Source organism: Somniosus microcephalus, chromosome 8, assembly GCF_052327205.1.
Source record: "Somniosus microcephalus isolate GS21.2 chromosome 8, FLI_Smic_1.0, whole genome shotgun sequence".
In the NCBI taxonomy this organism is placed as follows: Eukaryota; Metazoa; Chordata; class Chondrichthyes; order Squaliformes; family Somniosidae; genus Somniosus; species Somniosus microcephalus.
In genome coordinates this window covers 38,362,174-38,379,464 of record NC_140994.1, presented here as the reverse complement: position 1 = coordinate 38,379,464, position 17,291 = coordinate 38,362,174, and the positions used below count along the sequence as shown (strand labels likewise).

Sequence of the window (17,291 nt, the reverse complement as noted above, 5' to 3'; positions counted from 1 at the left end):
CATCCGTTTCATAAAGAGGGGGAGGAAAGAAGTGAAAGAGAAAAGAACAAGTCCATTTGACCAGCAAGTAGCAAGTGCAAAAACACAAGGGAACAGAGTGAGTAAAACTGGTTTCTAATCTTTCCAAGTAAATTCAGTTATTTCCCCTTGTTGCATTTTTCTTATGTTCAGTATGTCGAAGTATTCCAACATTGGCTTTTGAATTTTTTTTGTCCAAATGTGTTTTTATCAATTGTAAAAAGTATTAAATCTGCAGTCACTTGTCAATATCCATCACAGGAAGGGGTGGAAATTCAGTGAGATACTTTTTACATCTCTTAAAACAGTGTAATTTGGGTGATATGTTCTAATTTGTCTTCTGACTATATTGTCCCTTATTTTTACCTTTTTTGTTGCCTGTTTCTATTGTACACAAAATACGAAGCTGTAAGCAAACAATGTTTTGAAACTATTCAGTTAAGAAACCAGAAGGACTGAAACTGGTCTGGGGAAACAGGCCTAGGAATCCGACCTGGTATTGAAGCTTTGAACTATATGCAGCTTGCAAGGCTTTTATTGATAGCCCTATTAAGAATGTGCCTCTCTATATATTCTACCTGCAGAGATTTACTTATATAAATCAGATCTTTGTTGCCATGGCCTTTTCGAATATATGCATATAGAAACGCAAAACCCAAGCTATCATTTAGAATGTGATTGTGTGATGGACTATTGCTGATGAGAACTGGACCAATTAAATCTTTCAGAACCAGAAGCAATGTTTTTCCCATCTCTCTCTCATTTGGCTTTTTTTTTTAGTATTGGATTTAATTCGTATACAGATAATATGCGAGTATAGTCATACATAGTTTATTTAGTAAAAGATCTTCAAGCTTCTTCTGCATCCCCACCATTTGTTAGCCTTTGAAAACTTTTCTCTATAAATGACAGTATATCCTTTTCTAGTCATCACTTGTCTGCAGAAATGCTATTAACAAACTGAATTATAGAGAGAGTGCATGAAGCAACTCAAAGAGGGGCTTACACACACCTACGAAAAAGTTCAATGTGAACCACGGCTGGAGCAATCTTATCCACCACATCGGCAATAAAATTATATTTGTGTCGCAGGCTGTTTGGGTCATTCTGACCTGCAAGCAAAAAATTAAACAAACGAATTAAACAATTATCATTCTTAAGTAATTTCTTTAAATTTGGGTATGTGATATACATTGCGCAAGGTTAATGACGCCATGTGAGAATTTGTGTCATTGTTAACTATGAAAGATAATCCAGTGTTGGTGAAACAGCTACATTTCAGTTAACCCAGAGCCAGCATTGCATTTCAGGCTTAATGAAACCAAATGTGAAGAATACAGCATTCATTAAAAATAAAACTCATGCAAAGTTATTTTATACAACTGTTATGGAGACATTGAGTTTGATAAAGTAATAGATCAGATAAAAAAAATATTTTGCTGCAATATATAACACTGGATCCAAAATTATACTTTCTTTCAAGGGCACAAAAAAATAAACAGCAGCCCATGTGTCTGTCAGCGCTACCCTGCCTCATGCTACTGCCTCCAGCTAAACTGACTGTAAAAACAAAAGCACTCCCTCAACTCTCAAAAATAATCCAGCTCAAACCTAAATGTATCTAGACAATCCCTGCTCTGATAGAAATGGCCAAACCATTGCCCACTACAAGCCTGTCAGACTGCTTGGTTCTCATTATACCACAAGAGGAGTTTCGTGAAAAAGATTCTTAAAAAAAAAACACTATGCATCAGTAAAAACTCTATAGTGCAACTAACCTTTGAGAGAGGTCAAGAAGAAGACAGATGAGGAAACGGAAAATACAATAGTTTGGAACTAAAGTGCATTGTTGGGGTAGGATTGAGAGAGGTCTACCTAATCTATAACTGACCTGGGAGTGTGTTGTGGTAGAACTGGATGGTATAACCAGCAAAGAAAAAGAAAGAACTTGCATTTTATACAGCGCCATTCACAACCTCAGACACCTCAAGATGCTTCACAGCCAATTAAGTACTTTTGAAGCGTAGTCACTGTTGTTATGTAGGCAAATGTGGCAACCAATTCGCACACAGCAAGGTCCCACAAGAAGGAATGAAATAAATGTCCAGATAATCAGTTTTGAGTGGTGTTGGTTGAGGGATAACTGTTGGCCAGGACATCGGGAGCCATATTATTGATCACAATATCATTAGCTTTAGAGTAGTTAAGGAAAAGGACAAGCAACAAAGGTGGAGATACTCAGCTGGAGGAGGGCGAATTTCAGTGAGCTGAAAAGGGATCTGGCCCAGATAGATTGGAAACAAAGATTAGCAGGTAAAAATGTAAATAAGCCTTCAAGTAGGAGATCGTTCAGGAACAGAGTAGATACATTCCCATGAGGGGGAAAAGAGCATCCAAAGCTAGAGCACCCTGGATAACTAAAGATATAGAGATTAAAATGAAACAGAAAAAAGGAGGCTTATGATAAATACAGTAGAGAACCAAGCTGAATACAGAAATTGCAGAGGAGAATTGAAAAAAGGAAATAAGAGGCAAATATGAAAATAGATTAGCGGGTAACATAAAAGGAACCCAAAAGTCTTTTATAAACATATATAAATAGTAAAAGGGTGGTCAAAGGAAGGGTGGGACTGATTAGAGACCAAAAAGGAGATCTTCTTGTGGAGGCAGAGGGCGTGGCTGAGGTACTAAATGAGAAGTTTGCGTCTGACTCCACTGAAGTAGAGGATGCTGCCAATGTCACAGTAAAGGAGGAGGTAGTAGAGAAATTGGATAGGATAAAAATAGATAAAGAGAAGGTACTTAAAAGTTTGGCAGCACTCAAAGTAGAAAAGTCACCCGGTCCAGACGGGATGCATCCTAGGCTACTGAGGAAAGTAAGGGTGGAAATAGCAAAGGGTCTGGCCACAATCTTCCAAGCCTCCTCAGATATGGAAGTGGTGCGAGAGGACTGCAAATGTTACACCTCTGTTCAAAAAGGTAGAGAGAGATAAACCTGACAACTTCAGGCCAGTCAGCCTAACATCAGTGCTAGGGAAACTTTTAGAAACATTAATTCGGGACAAAATTAATTACCACTTGGAAAAATATGAGTTAATAAATGAAAACCAGCATAGATTTGTTGAAGGTAAATTATGTTTGACTAACTTGATTGAGTACTTTGACGAAGTAATAGAGAGGGTTGATGAGGATAGTGCGGTTGATGTTATGTACATGGACTTTCAAAGGGCACTTGATGAAGTAGCACATAATAGACTTGTAAGCAAAATTGAAGCCCATGGGATTAAAGGGGCAGTGGCAGTGTGGATGCAAAATTAGCTAAGGGACTGATTCTGGGCTCAATAAATAGAGATATAGGTCCCGCTATTTATGGCAAAGTGGGGAAGATGCAGGGGAGGACCTCATTATAATTCTTTTCTTTTTTTTTTCCTGCCCAGCAGCCAGCCAAATTGGCTGGGGTTGGGGGGGGGGGGGGGGGGCGGGTGAAGAGAGGCCATTGCAGGGGGGAGGGAGAGAGCGAGCGGGGCTGGGGGGTGGGGCAGAAGAGGTCATCACAAGAGGGAGGGACTGAGAGATCAGGGCTTGGGAGGGGGGCAGGGGTGGAGAACTGCAATCACGGTAAGGTAGAGAGAGAACCTGCAATCAGCAGAGGGAAGGCCGAAGACTTCCTTGAGGGACCGAGGTGAGCACTCCTGCTCCTCCTGGTCCACAAGGAGTGCTGTAAAAGGCACTGACCTTCTTGAGCCAGCGGCTCCTGCCACCCTTTACTGCCCAGTTTCCCCGAGCCCTGGGAAACCCACACAGCAACTGTTAAATTTAAATCAGCCTCCTAATTGCACTATGGGAGCCTGATTTTAAAGGCCCTGAATTTACAGTTGGAGGCGTACCTCCAGAGTACGCCCCTGACCCGCGAAAGATCTACAAACTTACCTCCTGGATCCTAAGCTACCGAGTGTTCGGGTCCTGGGCCTCCAGGCGTACGCCTGCATAAAGGCCCATGGATCCCAGGTGGTTCAGAGGCGTCCCTGGAATCACATGGGCCAGGTCCTCCAATGAGAAAGGAGGATTCCATTTATGAACAGGATCTCCATAAACCCTCTGGAATCGCCAAATAATTGACAATTTAGACAATGGTAATCAAAGTAAATGTTCTGATTTTCAGATTTAATTAAAAGTCTCTTCCTTACAACAAATACAATAAAAAAATTAATTTTTTGAAAAATAATTTTCAACATTTTAATCCAGGCCAATATTTGTATAAACTAATTGTAAGTGTTTGTGCATCGTTTTTTACTTTTAATTTAAGATTTATAATAACCCTTACGCTGGAGAAGGCAGGCCCTACTCCTGCTTTTACCAGCCGTATGGGTTTCGTGGGCATTTGCTGGACAGTAGTTGGGCAAATAGCCCAACTCTGCGACAGTGGAAGTGAATTTCTAGTTGGTTCGGATGATCCGTCAAGGCGTACCTTGACAGATTGCAAGTTCTGGATTTTCGGGCCTGCGCAAACCCGGAACTTGCGGGGCCTTTCAGAAGGCTTACGATGGCATACGCAGTCACGTGGACCATAAATTCCGGGCCAGCATGTCAATAAAATGTCCCGCCTCTTGACGGCGGGGCCCTCACGTGATACAAAACCTGCCGTCGTAAAGCGGCAACAGGCACATATGCAGCAGATTGGGGATGCATTTCCCATTTCTTAATTTTTGACGCGCCCCAGTCCATCGTGGAGGGGTTTAATATCGAGGCCACAGAGAACAAAAGCAAGGCAGTTATGCTAAACGTTTATAAATCACTAGTTAGGCCTCAGCTAGAATATTGTGACAATTCTGGACACCATACTTTAGGAAGGATGTCAAGGCCTTGGAGAGGGTGCAGAGGAGATTTACTAGAATGGTACCAAGGATGAGGGACTTCAGTTATGTGGAGAGACTTGAGAAGCTGGGGTTGTTCTCCTTACAGCAGAGAAGGTTAAGAGGGAATTTAATAGAGGTGTTCAAAATTGAAGAGTTTTGATAGAGTAAATAAGGAGAAACAGTTTTCACTGGCAGGAGGGTCGGTAACCAGAGGACACAGATTTAAGGTAAATGGCAAAAGAACCAGAAGGAAGATGAGAATTATTTTTATGTAGCGAGTTATGATGATCTGGAATGCATTGCCTGAAAAAGGTGGCGGAAGCAGATTCAATAATAACTTTCAAAATGGGATTGGATAAATACTTGAAGGGGAGGACATTGCAGGGCTATGGGGAAAGAGCAGGGGTGTGAAACTAATTGGATAGCTCTTTCAAAGAGCCGGTAGAGGCACAACAGGCCGAATGACCTCCTTCTGTGCTTTATGATTCCATGTCTCCAGCTCTTCTTCAAATAGTGCCATGGGATCTGCGGACAGACAGGGTGTCGGTTTAATGTCTCATCCAGCAAAGATCACCTCCCACAGTGCAGCACTCCCTCAGTACTGCGCTGATGTGTCACCCTAAATTATGTGCTCAAGTCTCTGACTCAGCAGTGAGAGTACTACTACTGAGCCAAGGCAAAGACACCCCCATCTTGATGAATACAAAACTAACCCACATCCCCATAGACACATTCTAAAAAAAGCTTTGAACTTTCCTTTTCCAATTCATTTTATGCATCTATGCAGTTATTTATCATTTCTATTCATGAACAAGAAATTCAACCAAACTCTCAAATTAATTTCTGTTGAAAGCATTATCTCTATCCAATGTTGTGTTCATTATCTGATGAGGAACAGCTGAAGGCTCAATTCAGAAAATGTTCATTTCTCCCCAGATAGAAAAGATATGCAAGTTTTCTGGCTGCTATCCTGCCTGGCCGTGTGTCCAATCCTCATCCTGACTTCGTTCTTACTGCCAAGAAAGTTCAACACTTCTACAGTTGCTGCCTCCCTTTTATTGTCAAAAGTAGGACACTGCAAAGGCCTAACACTGCAAAGAACAGAGTTATCTTACTGTAGAAACATAAAAAGATAGGAGCAGGAGTAGGCCATTCGGCCCCTCGAGCCTGCTCCGCCATTCAATGCGATCATGGCTGATCATCCAAATTCAATACCCTGCCCCTGCTTTCTCCCCATATTCCTTGATCCCTTTAGCCTTAAGAAATATATCTAACTCCTTCTTGAATATATTTAATGAATTGGCCTCAACTGCCTGATATACCTATCAATTCATCCAATGAAAAGCGACGAGTTAAGAAAGTAACTATAGGTTTTTATTGGCTAAATAACAGAGCCCACCCTCGTGGGTGATCGGATCCAACAAGGAGGAATACCAGCCAGTCGACCACCTTTATACCTGGGCAGGTAGGTGGAGCCATGAGCGGAGTCAGCAGTGGTCAGCCCAGGTATAACAGCGTGACAAGAGGCGACCTCATGTAGTGATACACTATGGTTATCACTGTTACACTGTTGTAACGATATAACAGTGGAAAACATAGTGTAACGATAGTGAACGATAAAAGTGGTTTACCACATTCACCCCTTGTTTAGATTTGAGTCCGGCGGGGTGAAGTGTATTACCAGTTCGGGTATGTCAGTCTGTCCGGAGGCCTCGTAAGCCTTTCCGATCGTCGCAGCAGCGGCGGCGGTGTTGCAGTATTCGATGTTGTTGCTGGTGTCTGCGTGGTCGGCGAAGGCTCGTGGGGTTCCGGCATGCCGTCTACCTGGGCTGGATTAGGGGGGGTGGTGGGGGGGGGGGGGGGGGTAGCGGTGGTGTCTCAGGAATGCCCGAGGGTGCGAGGTCTCGTAAAGAGTCTGTGTCCTCCCGCCCGTCTGGGTACGCCACATAGGCGTACTGGGGGTTGGCGTGCAGGAGGTCCACCCTCTCGACCAGGGGGTCCGTTTTATGGGCCCTCACGTGCTTTCGCAGCAAGACGGGCCCCGGAGAGGTCAGCCAGGTTGGTAGCGTGGTTCCCGTAGTCGACTTCCTGGGGCAAACAAACATTCGTTCATGGGGGGTGGCGTTAATGGCAGTGCAAAGCAGTGACCGGATGGAGTGCAGCGCTGCCGGGAGGACTTCCTGCCAGCGAGAGGTTGGGAGGCCCTTAGACTTTAAGGCTAAGAGGACGGCCTTCCATACAGTCGCGTTCTTTCTTTCCACCTGGCCGTTCCCTCGGGGGTTGTAGCTGGTGGTCCTGCTTGCAGCAATACCTCTCGCTAGTAGGAACTGGCGAAGTTCCTCGCTCATGAAGGAGGAGCCCCGGTCGCTATGTATATAGTTTGGGAACCCGAACAAGGCGAAGAGGTCGTTCAGGCATTTGATGACCGTGGTACTGGTCATGTCTGGGCAGGGGAAGGCAAAGGGGAAACGGGAGTACTCATCAATAATGTTGAGGAAGTACACATTACGGTCAGAGGACGGGAGGGGCCCCTTAAAATCGATGCTCAAGCGCTCGAAGGGGCGGGTGGCCTTGATCAGGCTTGCTCTGTCCGGCCTAAAGAAATGCGGTTTGCATTCGACACAAGTTTGGCAGTTCCTGGTCATGGTCCTGACCACCTCGATGGAGTATGGCAGGTTGCGGGCCTTAATGAAGTGGTAAAGTCTGGTGACCCCGGGGTGGCAGAGGTCGTTGTGGAGGGTCTGCAGTCTATCAATTTGCGCGTTGGCGCATGTACTTCGTGATAGGGCATCTGGGGGTTCATTCAGTTTACCAGGCCGGTACAAGATGTCATAATCATAGGTGGAGAGCTCGATTCTCCACCTCAAGATCTTGTCGTTCTTGATTTTGCCCCTCAGCTTGTTATTAAACATAAAAGCGACCGAACGCTGGTCGGTGAGGAGGGTAAATCGTTTGCCTGCCAGGTAATGCCTCCAGCGTCGTACAGCCTCCACAATCGCCTGGGCCTCCTTCTCGACCGAAGAGTGTCGGATCTCAGGGCCCTGGAGGGTCCTTGAGAAGAAGGCCACCGGTCTCCCCTCCTGGTTAAGGGTTGCGGCTAGGGCGAAGTCGGATGCATCGCTCTCCACTTGGAACGGGATGGACTCATCCACCGCGTGCATTGTGGCCTTAGCAATGTCTCCCTTAATGAGGGAGAAGGCTGCGCACGCTTCCGCCGTAAGGGGGAAGGAGGTGGACTTCATGAGGGGTCTGGCTTTGTCCGCGTAATTGGGCACCCATTGGGCATAGTAGGCGAAGAGCCCCAGGGTTCTCTTCAGCGCCTTTGGACAGTGGGGGAGGGGTAACTCCATGAGGGGGCGCATTCTTTCGGGGTCGGGGCCGATGACTCCGTTCTCTACTACGCAGCCGAGGATGGCAAGGCGCGAGGTGTTAAACACGCATTTCTCCTTATTGTAGGTGAGGTTCAGCCGTTGGGCCGTACGGAGGAATCTTTCCAGATTGACATCATGGTCCTGCCGGTCGCGGCCGCAGATGGTGACGTTATCTAGATAGGGGAACGTGGCGTGCAGCCCGTTCTGGTCAACCATCCGGTCCATCTCCCTTTGGAAGACCGAAACCCCGTTGGTGACGCCGAAGGGAACCCTAAGGAAGTGGTAGAGGCGGCCATTCGCCTCGAAGGCGGTATACTGGCGGTCCTCGGGGCGGATAGGGAGTTGGTGGTAGGCCGACTTAAGGTCGATGGTAGAGAATACTCGGTAATGTGCAATCTGATTGACCATATCAGATATGCGGGGAAGGGGGTATGCGTCCAGCTGGGTGTACCGGTTTATGGTTTGGCTGTAGTCGATGACCAGGCGGTTTTTATTGCCGGTCTTAACGACTACGACCTGGGCACGCCAGGGGCTGGTGCTCCCCTCAATGATGCCCTCCTTCAGGAGATGCTGTACTTCAGAGCTAATGAAAGCTCTGTCCCCGGCGCTGTACCGCCTGCTCTTGGTAGCGACGGGTTTACAGTCGGGGGTGAGGTTAGCGAACAGGGAAGGGGGCGGGACCTTGAGGGTGGAAAGGCCGCAGGTGTTACGCGGTGGGCGGTTTAAAAGCTGCTGGTTGTCGACTGTGAGTGGGGGGAGGGGTCCACCGTATGCCAAAGTGACACTTTGAAGGTGGGATTGGAAGTCCAGCCCTAGTAGGACGGCAGCGCAGAGCTGGGGCAGGACGAGGAGTTTAAAATTTTTATACTCCGTGCCCCTAACCGACAGGGTCACAACACAGTAGCCGCTGATGTCTGTAGAATGGGACCTCGATGCCATCGAGATCCGGTTGCGCGTTGGCCGGACAGTGAGGGAGTAGTGGCTCACCGTGTCTGGGTGGATGAAACGCTCCGTGCTTCCGCTGTCGAACAGGCAGGTCGTGGCGTGGCCGTTTACTCCGATGTCCATCATGGACTTGGACAGGTGATGCGGGCGAGCTTGGTCCAGTGTGACGGAGGCTAGTGTATGGCTGAGCGAGCTGCTGTAGTCTGCGGGCGAGGCGGTGGTCGGGTCTGGAGGCGAGGTGGCGGTCGAGTGTGGTGGGCAAAATGGCGGCGCCCACGAGGTTGGATAAAATGGCGGAGAAGATGGCTGCCCCCACAACTCACATGAGGCACTGCTGGTGTCGGTGGCCTTGATCAAAGATGGCCGCCCCCACGATTCACACGAGGGGATGCTGGCATCTGTGGCTGCCTTGATTAAAGATGGCCGCCCCCACAACTCGCATGAGGCACTGCTAGGGTCTGTGGCTCTCCCTCTGCAGGCCCTAGCGAAGTGGCCTTTCTTCTGGCAGCTGGAACAAGTCGCGTTTCTTGCCGGGCAGCGCGACCTCGGGTGTTTCGCCTGGCCACAGAAGAAGCAGCCGGCGGCCCGATCGCGGGGCTCCGATGTCGCGGCCGGTACCGGGGGTGGCGGTCCCGATCGGGTCCGGGACGCCGACGCTGAGGTAGGTCCCAGAGGCGGCGGTGTGAGGGGTATTGCGGCCGGGGTCGGGCCTGAGTCCCAGGGTCGCGCAGTACAGTACCTTTAATACGCCTCGAGGTCCCGATGGGCCACTTCCAGGGAGCGAGCGAGGGCTGCAGCTGTGTTCAGGTCGAGGTCCTTAGATTCAAGCAGTCTTTGCCGTGAGTAGTCGGACCGAAGGCCTTTCACGAAGGAATCGCGGATATTATCTTCGGTATTTTCTGCAGCCGTTACCGCTTTAAAGTCACAGTCCCTGCCGAGTGTTTGTAGCGCCCGTAAAAATTCATCTACAGACTCTCCTGGCTGTTGCTGGCGGGATCTTAGGAGATGTCTGGCATACATGGAATTTACCGGGCTCCGGTACTGCTGTTTCAGCAGGTTGATGGCGGCGTCGTATGTAGTAATGTCCTGGATGAGTGTGAATACTTTAGGGCTCGCTTGGGCAGTCAGAACTCTTAGTTTGGATCTCTGAGGTACGCCGGATTCTTCCAGGTAGGATTCGAAGCAGCTCAGCCAGTGTTTGAAGTCGAGGGCTGAGTTTGCTGCCTGTGGGTTTAGATCCAGGTACGGCGGTCGGAGGGCTCGCAGCCAGGCCGGCTGCTGTGGCTGTTGTAGCTGGGCGTCTGACTGGTCTGACGGTTCGGTAGACGTTTTAAAATTTAGCCAATAAAATTGATATACCTATCAATTCATCCAATGAAAAGCGACGAGTTAAGAAAGTAACTGTAGGTTTTTATTGGCTAAATAACAGAGCCCACCCTCGTGGGTGATCGGATCCAACAAGGAGGAATACCAGCCAGTCGACCACCTTTATACCTGGGCAGGTAGGCGGAGTCAGCAGTGGTCAGCCCAGGTATAACAGCGTGACAAGAGGCGACCTCATGTAGTGATACAACAGTGTAACAGTGATAACCATAGTGTAACGATATAACAGTGGAAAACATAGTGTAACGATAGTGAACGATAAAAGTGGTTTACCACACTGCCTTCTGTGGTAGAGAATTCCACAGGTTCACCACTCTCTGGGTGAAGAAATTCCTCCTCATCTCAGTCCTAAATGGCTTACCCCTTATCCTTAGATAGGGGTGGGTTTTAACCAAAAATCAGAAAAAATTGTGGCATTGAACCAGCTCATTTTAAAAATTACAAAACAATCTGGAAAATACGCAGCGTCAATTTGGCCCCTTTGAAGTTCCTCGCCAAAACTTTTTAAAACTTAATTTTTAGTTGGTATTCAAAGTTAATGTATTTTTTGAATTTGGGCTGGATATGATTTTTTTTTGTTGTTGTGGAATTTCAGCTTTAGAATGTGTTTCCCAGTATATATTCCTCTTATTTAGACAGCATTCCTAATGAAAATATGAGCCACAACTGGGGAATTTTCATTTCACATGCTATCGGGTAGGTACAATTTATACCTCATGGATCATTTGCATGCCTTTTGGTCTGTATGCAGTAGTAATTTTGAAACCTGAATGCGCACCATAGTAGCAACATAATGAAGATTTACTAATTTACGGAACAAAGTCAGACAGAAATGCACTTTACATCAGCAAACTCACCGCACTGATATGTGAAACAGTGCTAGACGTTTTACTGCATTAATGGCGCGATATAAATGCAATCTGCTTTTGTAGTGGTGAGGGCTTTAAATAATCTGATGTGCATGAATAATCAACATAAGCACATCCTACTGGATGACCATGGACTGTGGCTATGAAGGCACTGATTGTTACCATCCCACTTGAAGGTATCAGGGCAGTTGATCCAAAGTCATAAACTTAAAAAATATATATATTTTTTATTATTTTAAAAATCAATGGAATTTGTAGCATAATGGAGAAATTTGACATTCCACAACTATAAAATTCATTTTTCAGGGCCAGAGAGGTTGTTCAGCAGTAATTATGACTTAATACGCTGTTAAAAACTCAGTTACACTTCATTCAACATGGCTTAACTTTTGGGGGGTTTTTACAGCGAGATTAGAGCGCAAAAAGTGGACGTTCACGCCAATTCAAGTGATTTCTAAGATTTCCCACTGGGAGGACTTCAACAGTGCACCCTGTGGAGAAGCGGGGAATCACTGACAGCAACTTCTGCATTTTCACATTTAACTGCGCATGTGCAGAAGTTACTGTCAGTTTCACAGAGTAATAACGGCAAACATTGACAGGTTCACCGTCATTACAAACGCAAATTCTGGGCCGTGGTGACTTATTCACCAAGACTGCACCCTTCATCCACCCACCATAAACAAACTAGTCTTCATAGCAATACCAGCTATACATGCTTTAATAGAAAAAAAATATGCTTCTACTGAAAGCTGCATGAAAATTAGCACTGAAAACACAACACATACTCTGTTACTTAATGTATTTTTATTTACTCCTGCTTTGTGAAAGTTGGTGTTTGGTTCGCAGTTACTTCAACGTGTATTATCCTCATGATCTTTGGGTGGAGTACAGAAGTTCAACATTTCTAAATACTGATGTTATCTTCAAAACTATGTAAAATTAATTGAAGTATTGTATTTAAAAAAACATGAGGGGTTTTGTAAACCAGACTTCTCGTGATCTTTAATGACAACAATATAACCATTCAGCTGAAATAACAACTATTCTACTGAAAAAATGCTAGAACATCACCCAATACTGGGTTTTATAATACAGGATGAGGTTTGGCTGAATAACAACATTATGACCAGAAGATCAGCAAATACTGCCCTCCAAAACATGTTTCCAAACAGCACTAAGCCTCCATCCAGCCATTGCAAAGAGCAAAGTATTTTTTAATGTCTGTTAGATTGATTCCACCTCACCATTTTCCATTGGCTCTTAGCCAATAGCAGTCATTAGAAGCCAATAGCAGTCATTAGAATACTGCTGAATCAGCCTGAAGAAAATTCACGGTCACTTAATATTTGTCAAATTTATCCAGTTACACTCAGACATCCCATATTCAGTACGTGTGAGTTACCAACCAAAATGTAGATTGTATTTTTGAACGTGAAATATTTCTAAAATTGCCCAATGCATCAGTGATGCATTTTAGTCAATCCATGTGGATCAATTAATTTACAAACTGGGAGAATTAATTCCTCTGTGAACTCAATGCAGCAAAAATCATAAACCATTATAAAGATCAAGCTTACAATGTCACTACACATAGCGCACAGAGACGATCTTCCCCATGACTTCCAGGATACCACTGACATGTCTAACTGGTTGACATTTGCTCTATTATGTTTTTGCACAGCTGCTTATCAGATTTCTGTAAAGAAAGCCTGTGGGAGATAAATACCCTCTCAACAATTTAGCAGTTTTGATTCCTTTTGGAAATGCAATCTTTTAAAATATAATGAAGCCTGCTGTAAAAACATGCCTAGTACTGTTTTTTTAATTTAAAAATATTTTTATTGAATTCAATAATGTTTACATACTTTGTTAAATTATGGTACATTGCCAGTTACGTGCAATTTATTTATGGAGGAATGCAGTGAGGGTTTTAGTTAGCTTTGCAGATTTTGTTCACACAACGTATTGAGGGTCAACAAGGTTAGGGTGCATCCTTGGTATTCACAGGGCTTGGATCAGGTAGAGTTGAGTGGGTCAGAAGCTCACTGGGTGTGATCTAAGGTGTAGTCTCTTGGGGTCGTCGTGTTGGCCGTAGAACAGGTGTTATCATCATCTCCCCAGTCATCTGTCTAGGTTCAAAAGACCATGATCGGGGATGCAATTAGGGAGATTATGGGAATGATGATGGTGGGATGGGTCTCTGGAAAAAGGGCCATATGCAATGGTGTTTTCCTAGTTCCATGTGAAGCACTCAGATTGGTAAATATCCCAGGTAATTTATCCATATGTTGGGTTATAGCACATTTGATGAAGTCATCTTCTTATTGCTAAAAGCATATGACTGTCAGCAGGTTACAGGGGACCGTTCCCTTTTTGGAAGGAGGACAATCGAGAAAGATCTGAGGCCTTCAGGATCTCTAGCAGCAACACTCAAGGCAGGGACATGATCAGAATGTATGGATACAGTTAATCAGCATTGTCAGAGCAATGCACTTCCAATTCTAGGATATGTGCTTCAATCTAGGTAGATGATTATCCAAAAACAGGGTAGAAATAGACGTCAAAATCTCATGTCATGTACACACAATCTGTCCATTCAGCATTTAGATTTCAATAGCACGGAGTTCTCTCTCTCTCTCACAATAACCCATTTTAACAAATTGGCAATTGAACTTATAAATGATTATTTAACTTGGACAAAATATAAAGTAAAGTATGAATCTGGAGAGAAAGCCAGTGTAAGATATTTAAACAGTCAGAAGTTTCAATTCATCTGCTCAGTAAATTTACTATTTCAAGCTCCAGCTTTAAATGTCAAGCTAAGACTGAATCGATGCTTTCTGGTGAAAACCACTTACTTGAGGTATATTGTCTTGGTTATTTATACCTCATTAATTTTGGGCCATAGACATACAGCTCTGACTCTGATACACTTGGTAGATTTTCACTTTCACCATCGGGGAGTAATCTGGTGGAGTGGATCACCCGCCTTGTTTTAATTCTATTGAAATCAATGGAATGAAAATTACATAGAAATACATAGAGTGTACAGCACAGAAAGAGGCCATTCGGCCCAACAGGTCTGTGCCAGTGTTTATGCGCCACACGAGCCTCCTCCCACCTTACACAATCTCACCCTATCAACATGTCTTTCTAGTCCTTTCTCCCTCATACACTTATCTAGCTTTCCCTTGAGGCAGGTTAGGCAGATTCTAGAACGGGCAGGCAATCCATTCTGACAGATTACCATCCAGGCAGTGAAGGCGAAAATCTACCCTCCTGTGAGCACCTTCACGTCTCGACATTTACCAGCTTTAACACAACGGCACAATTAAACTTGCATAAACTGTGAATATACAAGGTTCCATTGTGTATTTCTTCTGCTTACACTGGTATCAAAGCTCAATTTATGCACTGTACAGTGCTGGGATTTGGAAGTAAGAGTAGGCGCATTGCCACAGAAAATGTTTATGTTACTGATTTTGTGAATAAGACAGATTTTAGAAAGGATACTCACCCTTCAGTGGTTTATATCTTGAAGTGCAACACAAACATCCTGAATAACATTCAAATGGGGGCCATACACGCACACCCAGACTACTCCTCTTCGTTCAAAAGACATTTAATTCAAATTACTGGATAACTCGATTTTTAGCAAAAATAGGACTGAATTATCAGGAGTAGTCTACATTTGAAATCACCTCACACTTCAACAGCATTGGGATTTGATGCTATAAGCATAATCATTTACATACACACTAATATATATATATATATATAAAACACATCATAAAACCGACCACAGCACATACCCAAACTTGTTTTTGTTTTATGAAATTACATATAGAATATCAGGTTATGGCATATCAGATAAAGTATGGACCCATTCTTACATCTATACCGATTGTGCATTCATCATTCTTATCTACAGTCATTAACTCAAAAGATAAACTCATAATTATGAACATAAAATACATGATAAGAGCAGATTAGCTCATGCAATCTTTGTTAAAACACTAATGATCAACTATATGGATATGCATATTACTTATATGCAGACACTACTGTACACAGGTCCATGTCGCTATATTGTATATGTGCATTTTCAATTATGCTGATTAAGTTAAAAAAAAGAAAGCACAACTGTGCACATCCATCACTGGCGCTCTTACCCAGTCCGCAGGCTCCCCTCTGGATGAAGATGACGGGCGGCTGGTTGAGAGTCTGAGCCCGCCGGCTCACCGCCTTCAGCTCGCACACGTTGCGGTAGGTGCTACCGTCGCTGCCGCACACCAGCTCGCTGCTGGCGCACACGCAAACGCCCTTGATCCGCCGCTTGCCCGCCGGGTTGGCCGCCGGCGGCACCGAGCACTTGAGCCCCTCGCCGCACCCGGCCTCGTCCGCCCGGCCGCCGCACGACTTGCCCTCGCCGGCGCCGCACAGCTGGCAGCAGCTGCAGGAGTCGGGCACCGGGCCGGTCCAGCAGTCCGAGGGCAGCGGGGGGCAGCTGGGCACATGGCAGAGCTGGGGGCAGCTGGGGGAGCGCCTGGTGACCCTGCTCTCCGCCAGCAGCCAGCAGGCACACAGCACCGCAGACAACAGCAGCATCTCCAGCAACAGCCAACCTTACCAACACTTCACTCTTCTTCAAATCACAGTTCATTTAAAACAAAACAAAACAAAAAAGGTTCTTATGAATAAGTTTCTTTAACACGCCTTCCAGAAACTTGTGAAGCAACAGTATGGCAAAAAAAAACTAAATCTGCTCAAAAATCTCACTGGGGCGTGGAAAAAGTAAGTTTTGAAAATAAAGTTCTTTCCAGTTGTCTCCCACTCAGACAAGGGGCCGTCCGCTTTATCCGGAGATCCGAGTTCATAACAGCGATGCGGCTTCTTTATAAAAGCCCGAGGGATCAAGCTCACCCACCGTCAGACACCACAGCCGCCCGCAACCATTGGTCTGCTCCGGGTGACGCGCTCTCCCCTCCCCATCCCGCCTCTTGCACACAGACTGCCCCGGCCGCCCCATCACTCCGCATTATTCCCCTTTTCCACGCTTCCCCCGTTACACGCTAGATCCGTAAACTGCAGCTGATCAAGTTGTCACTGTGAGCATCGCACGACACAAAGGAACAGGCAACCTAACACTGTCAGAGCACGCAGAGGCATTTACTAAACAGTGGTTTAAAGAAAATTCGCCTGAAATGTTTCACGTTCAGAGACAGAAAGAATAAGGTTTATTAAATGGTACTTTTAGGCTCGTTTTCTATTATAACCGCTCAAGGCCAATGCGGTGATGCCCAGTGGCGAACTTTAAAGTGAATGTGGAATCTAGAAACAACTGTCTCCGGCTGATTTAGCCCCAAAGTATCCCACTATAGTTATATAGTCATACCCTTTATTAAAGAAACACAAAATATATTGTAAACGCATGAAACAAATGTAATTCTGTGCTGAGAGAATACTTCTATCCACAAAACGTGAGTTATATAATTCAGACTCTGCTTTGTAACTTGGTTCTCAGTCCTCCTTCATTTATTGTCCTTTGCTCCCTGGTAATTAAGAAGTGCAACCCATGCCAAGATCTACTTCAGCTTTTATGAAGGTTTCCAGTAATTGATTAAATGTTCACTGTGATGGTAATTGGGCTACATTTTGTTTGTGGGCAAAATCCCAGCTTTCTTGTCTATCAGTTTACATCTGACTGACCTGGTGAATGTAAACTTTCAAAATAAAGGACTAACTTCCCAATTTTATATAACATTGTAATTATTCAATTACCTAGAAATTTGCCAGATATACTGGTAAATGTAAATCTGTACCAGACCCCTAGTATGCAAGTGACT

The 17,291-nt window shown here is 45.1% G+C and overlaps 1 protein-coding gene across 1 annotated transcript in view; it reads right to left on the bottom strand.

Annotated features, from left to right (window-relative positions):
- Positions 1–16,396, bottom strand: part of htra1b (HtrA serine peptidase 1b) — a 60,654-nt gene extending 44,258 nt beyond the window's left edge. Inside the window, exons 1-2 of the mRNA XM_085994598.1 lie at positions 15,618–16,396; positions 1,031–1,130 (exon numbers count right to left, since the gene is read on the bottom strand). Coding sequence (XP_085850724.1) covers positions 1,031–1,130; positions 15,618–16,053 — 536 coding nt within the window. The 5' untranslated portion in view covers positions 16,054–16,396. The remainder of the gene's footprint in view (positions 1–1,030; positions 1,131–15,617) is intronic.
- Positions 16,397–17,291: the final 895 nt, after the last annotated feature.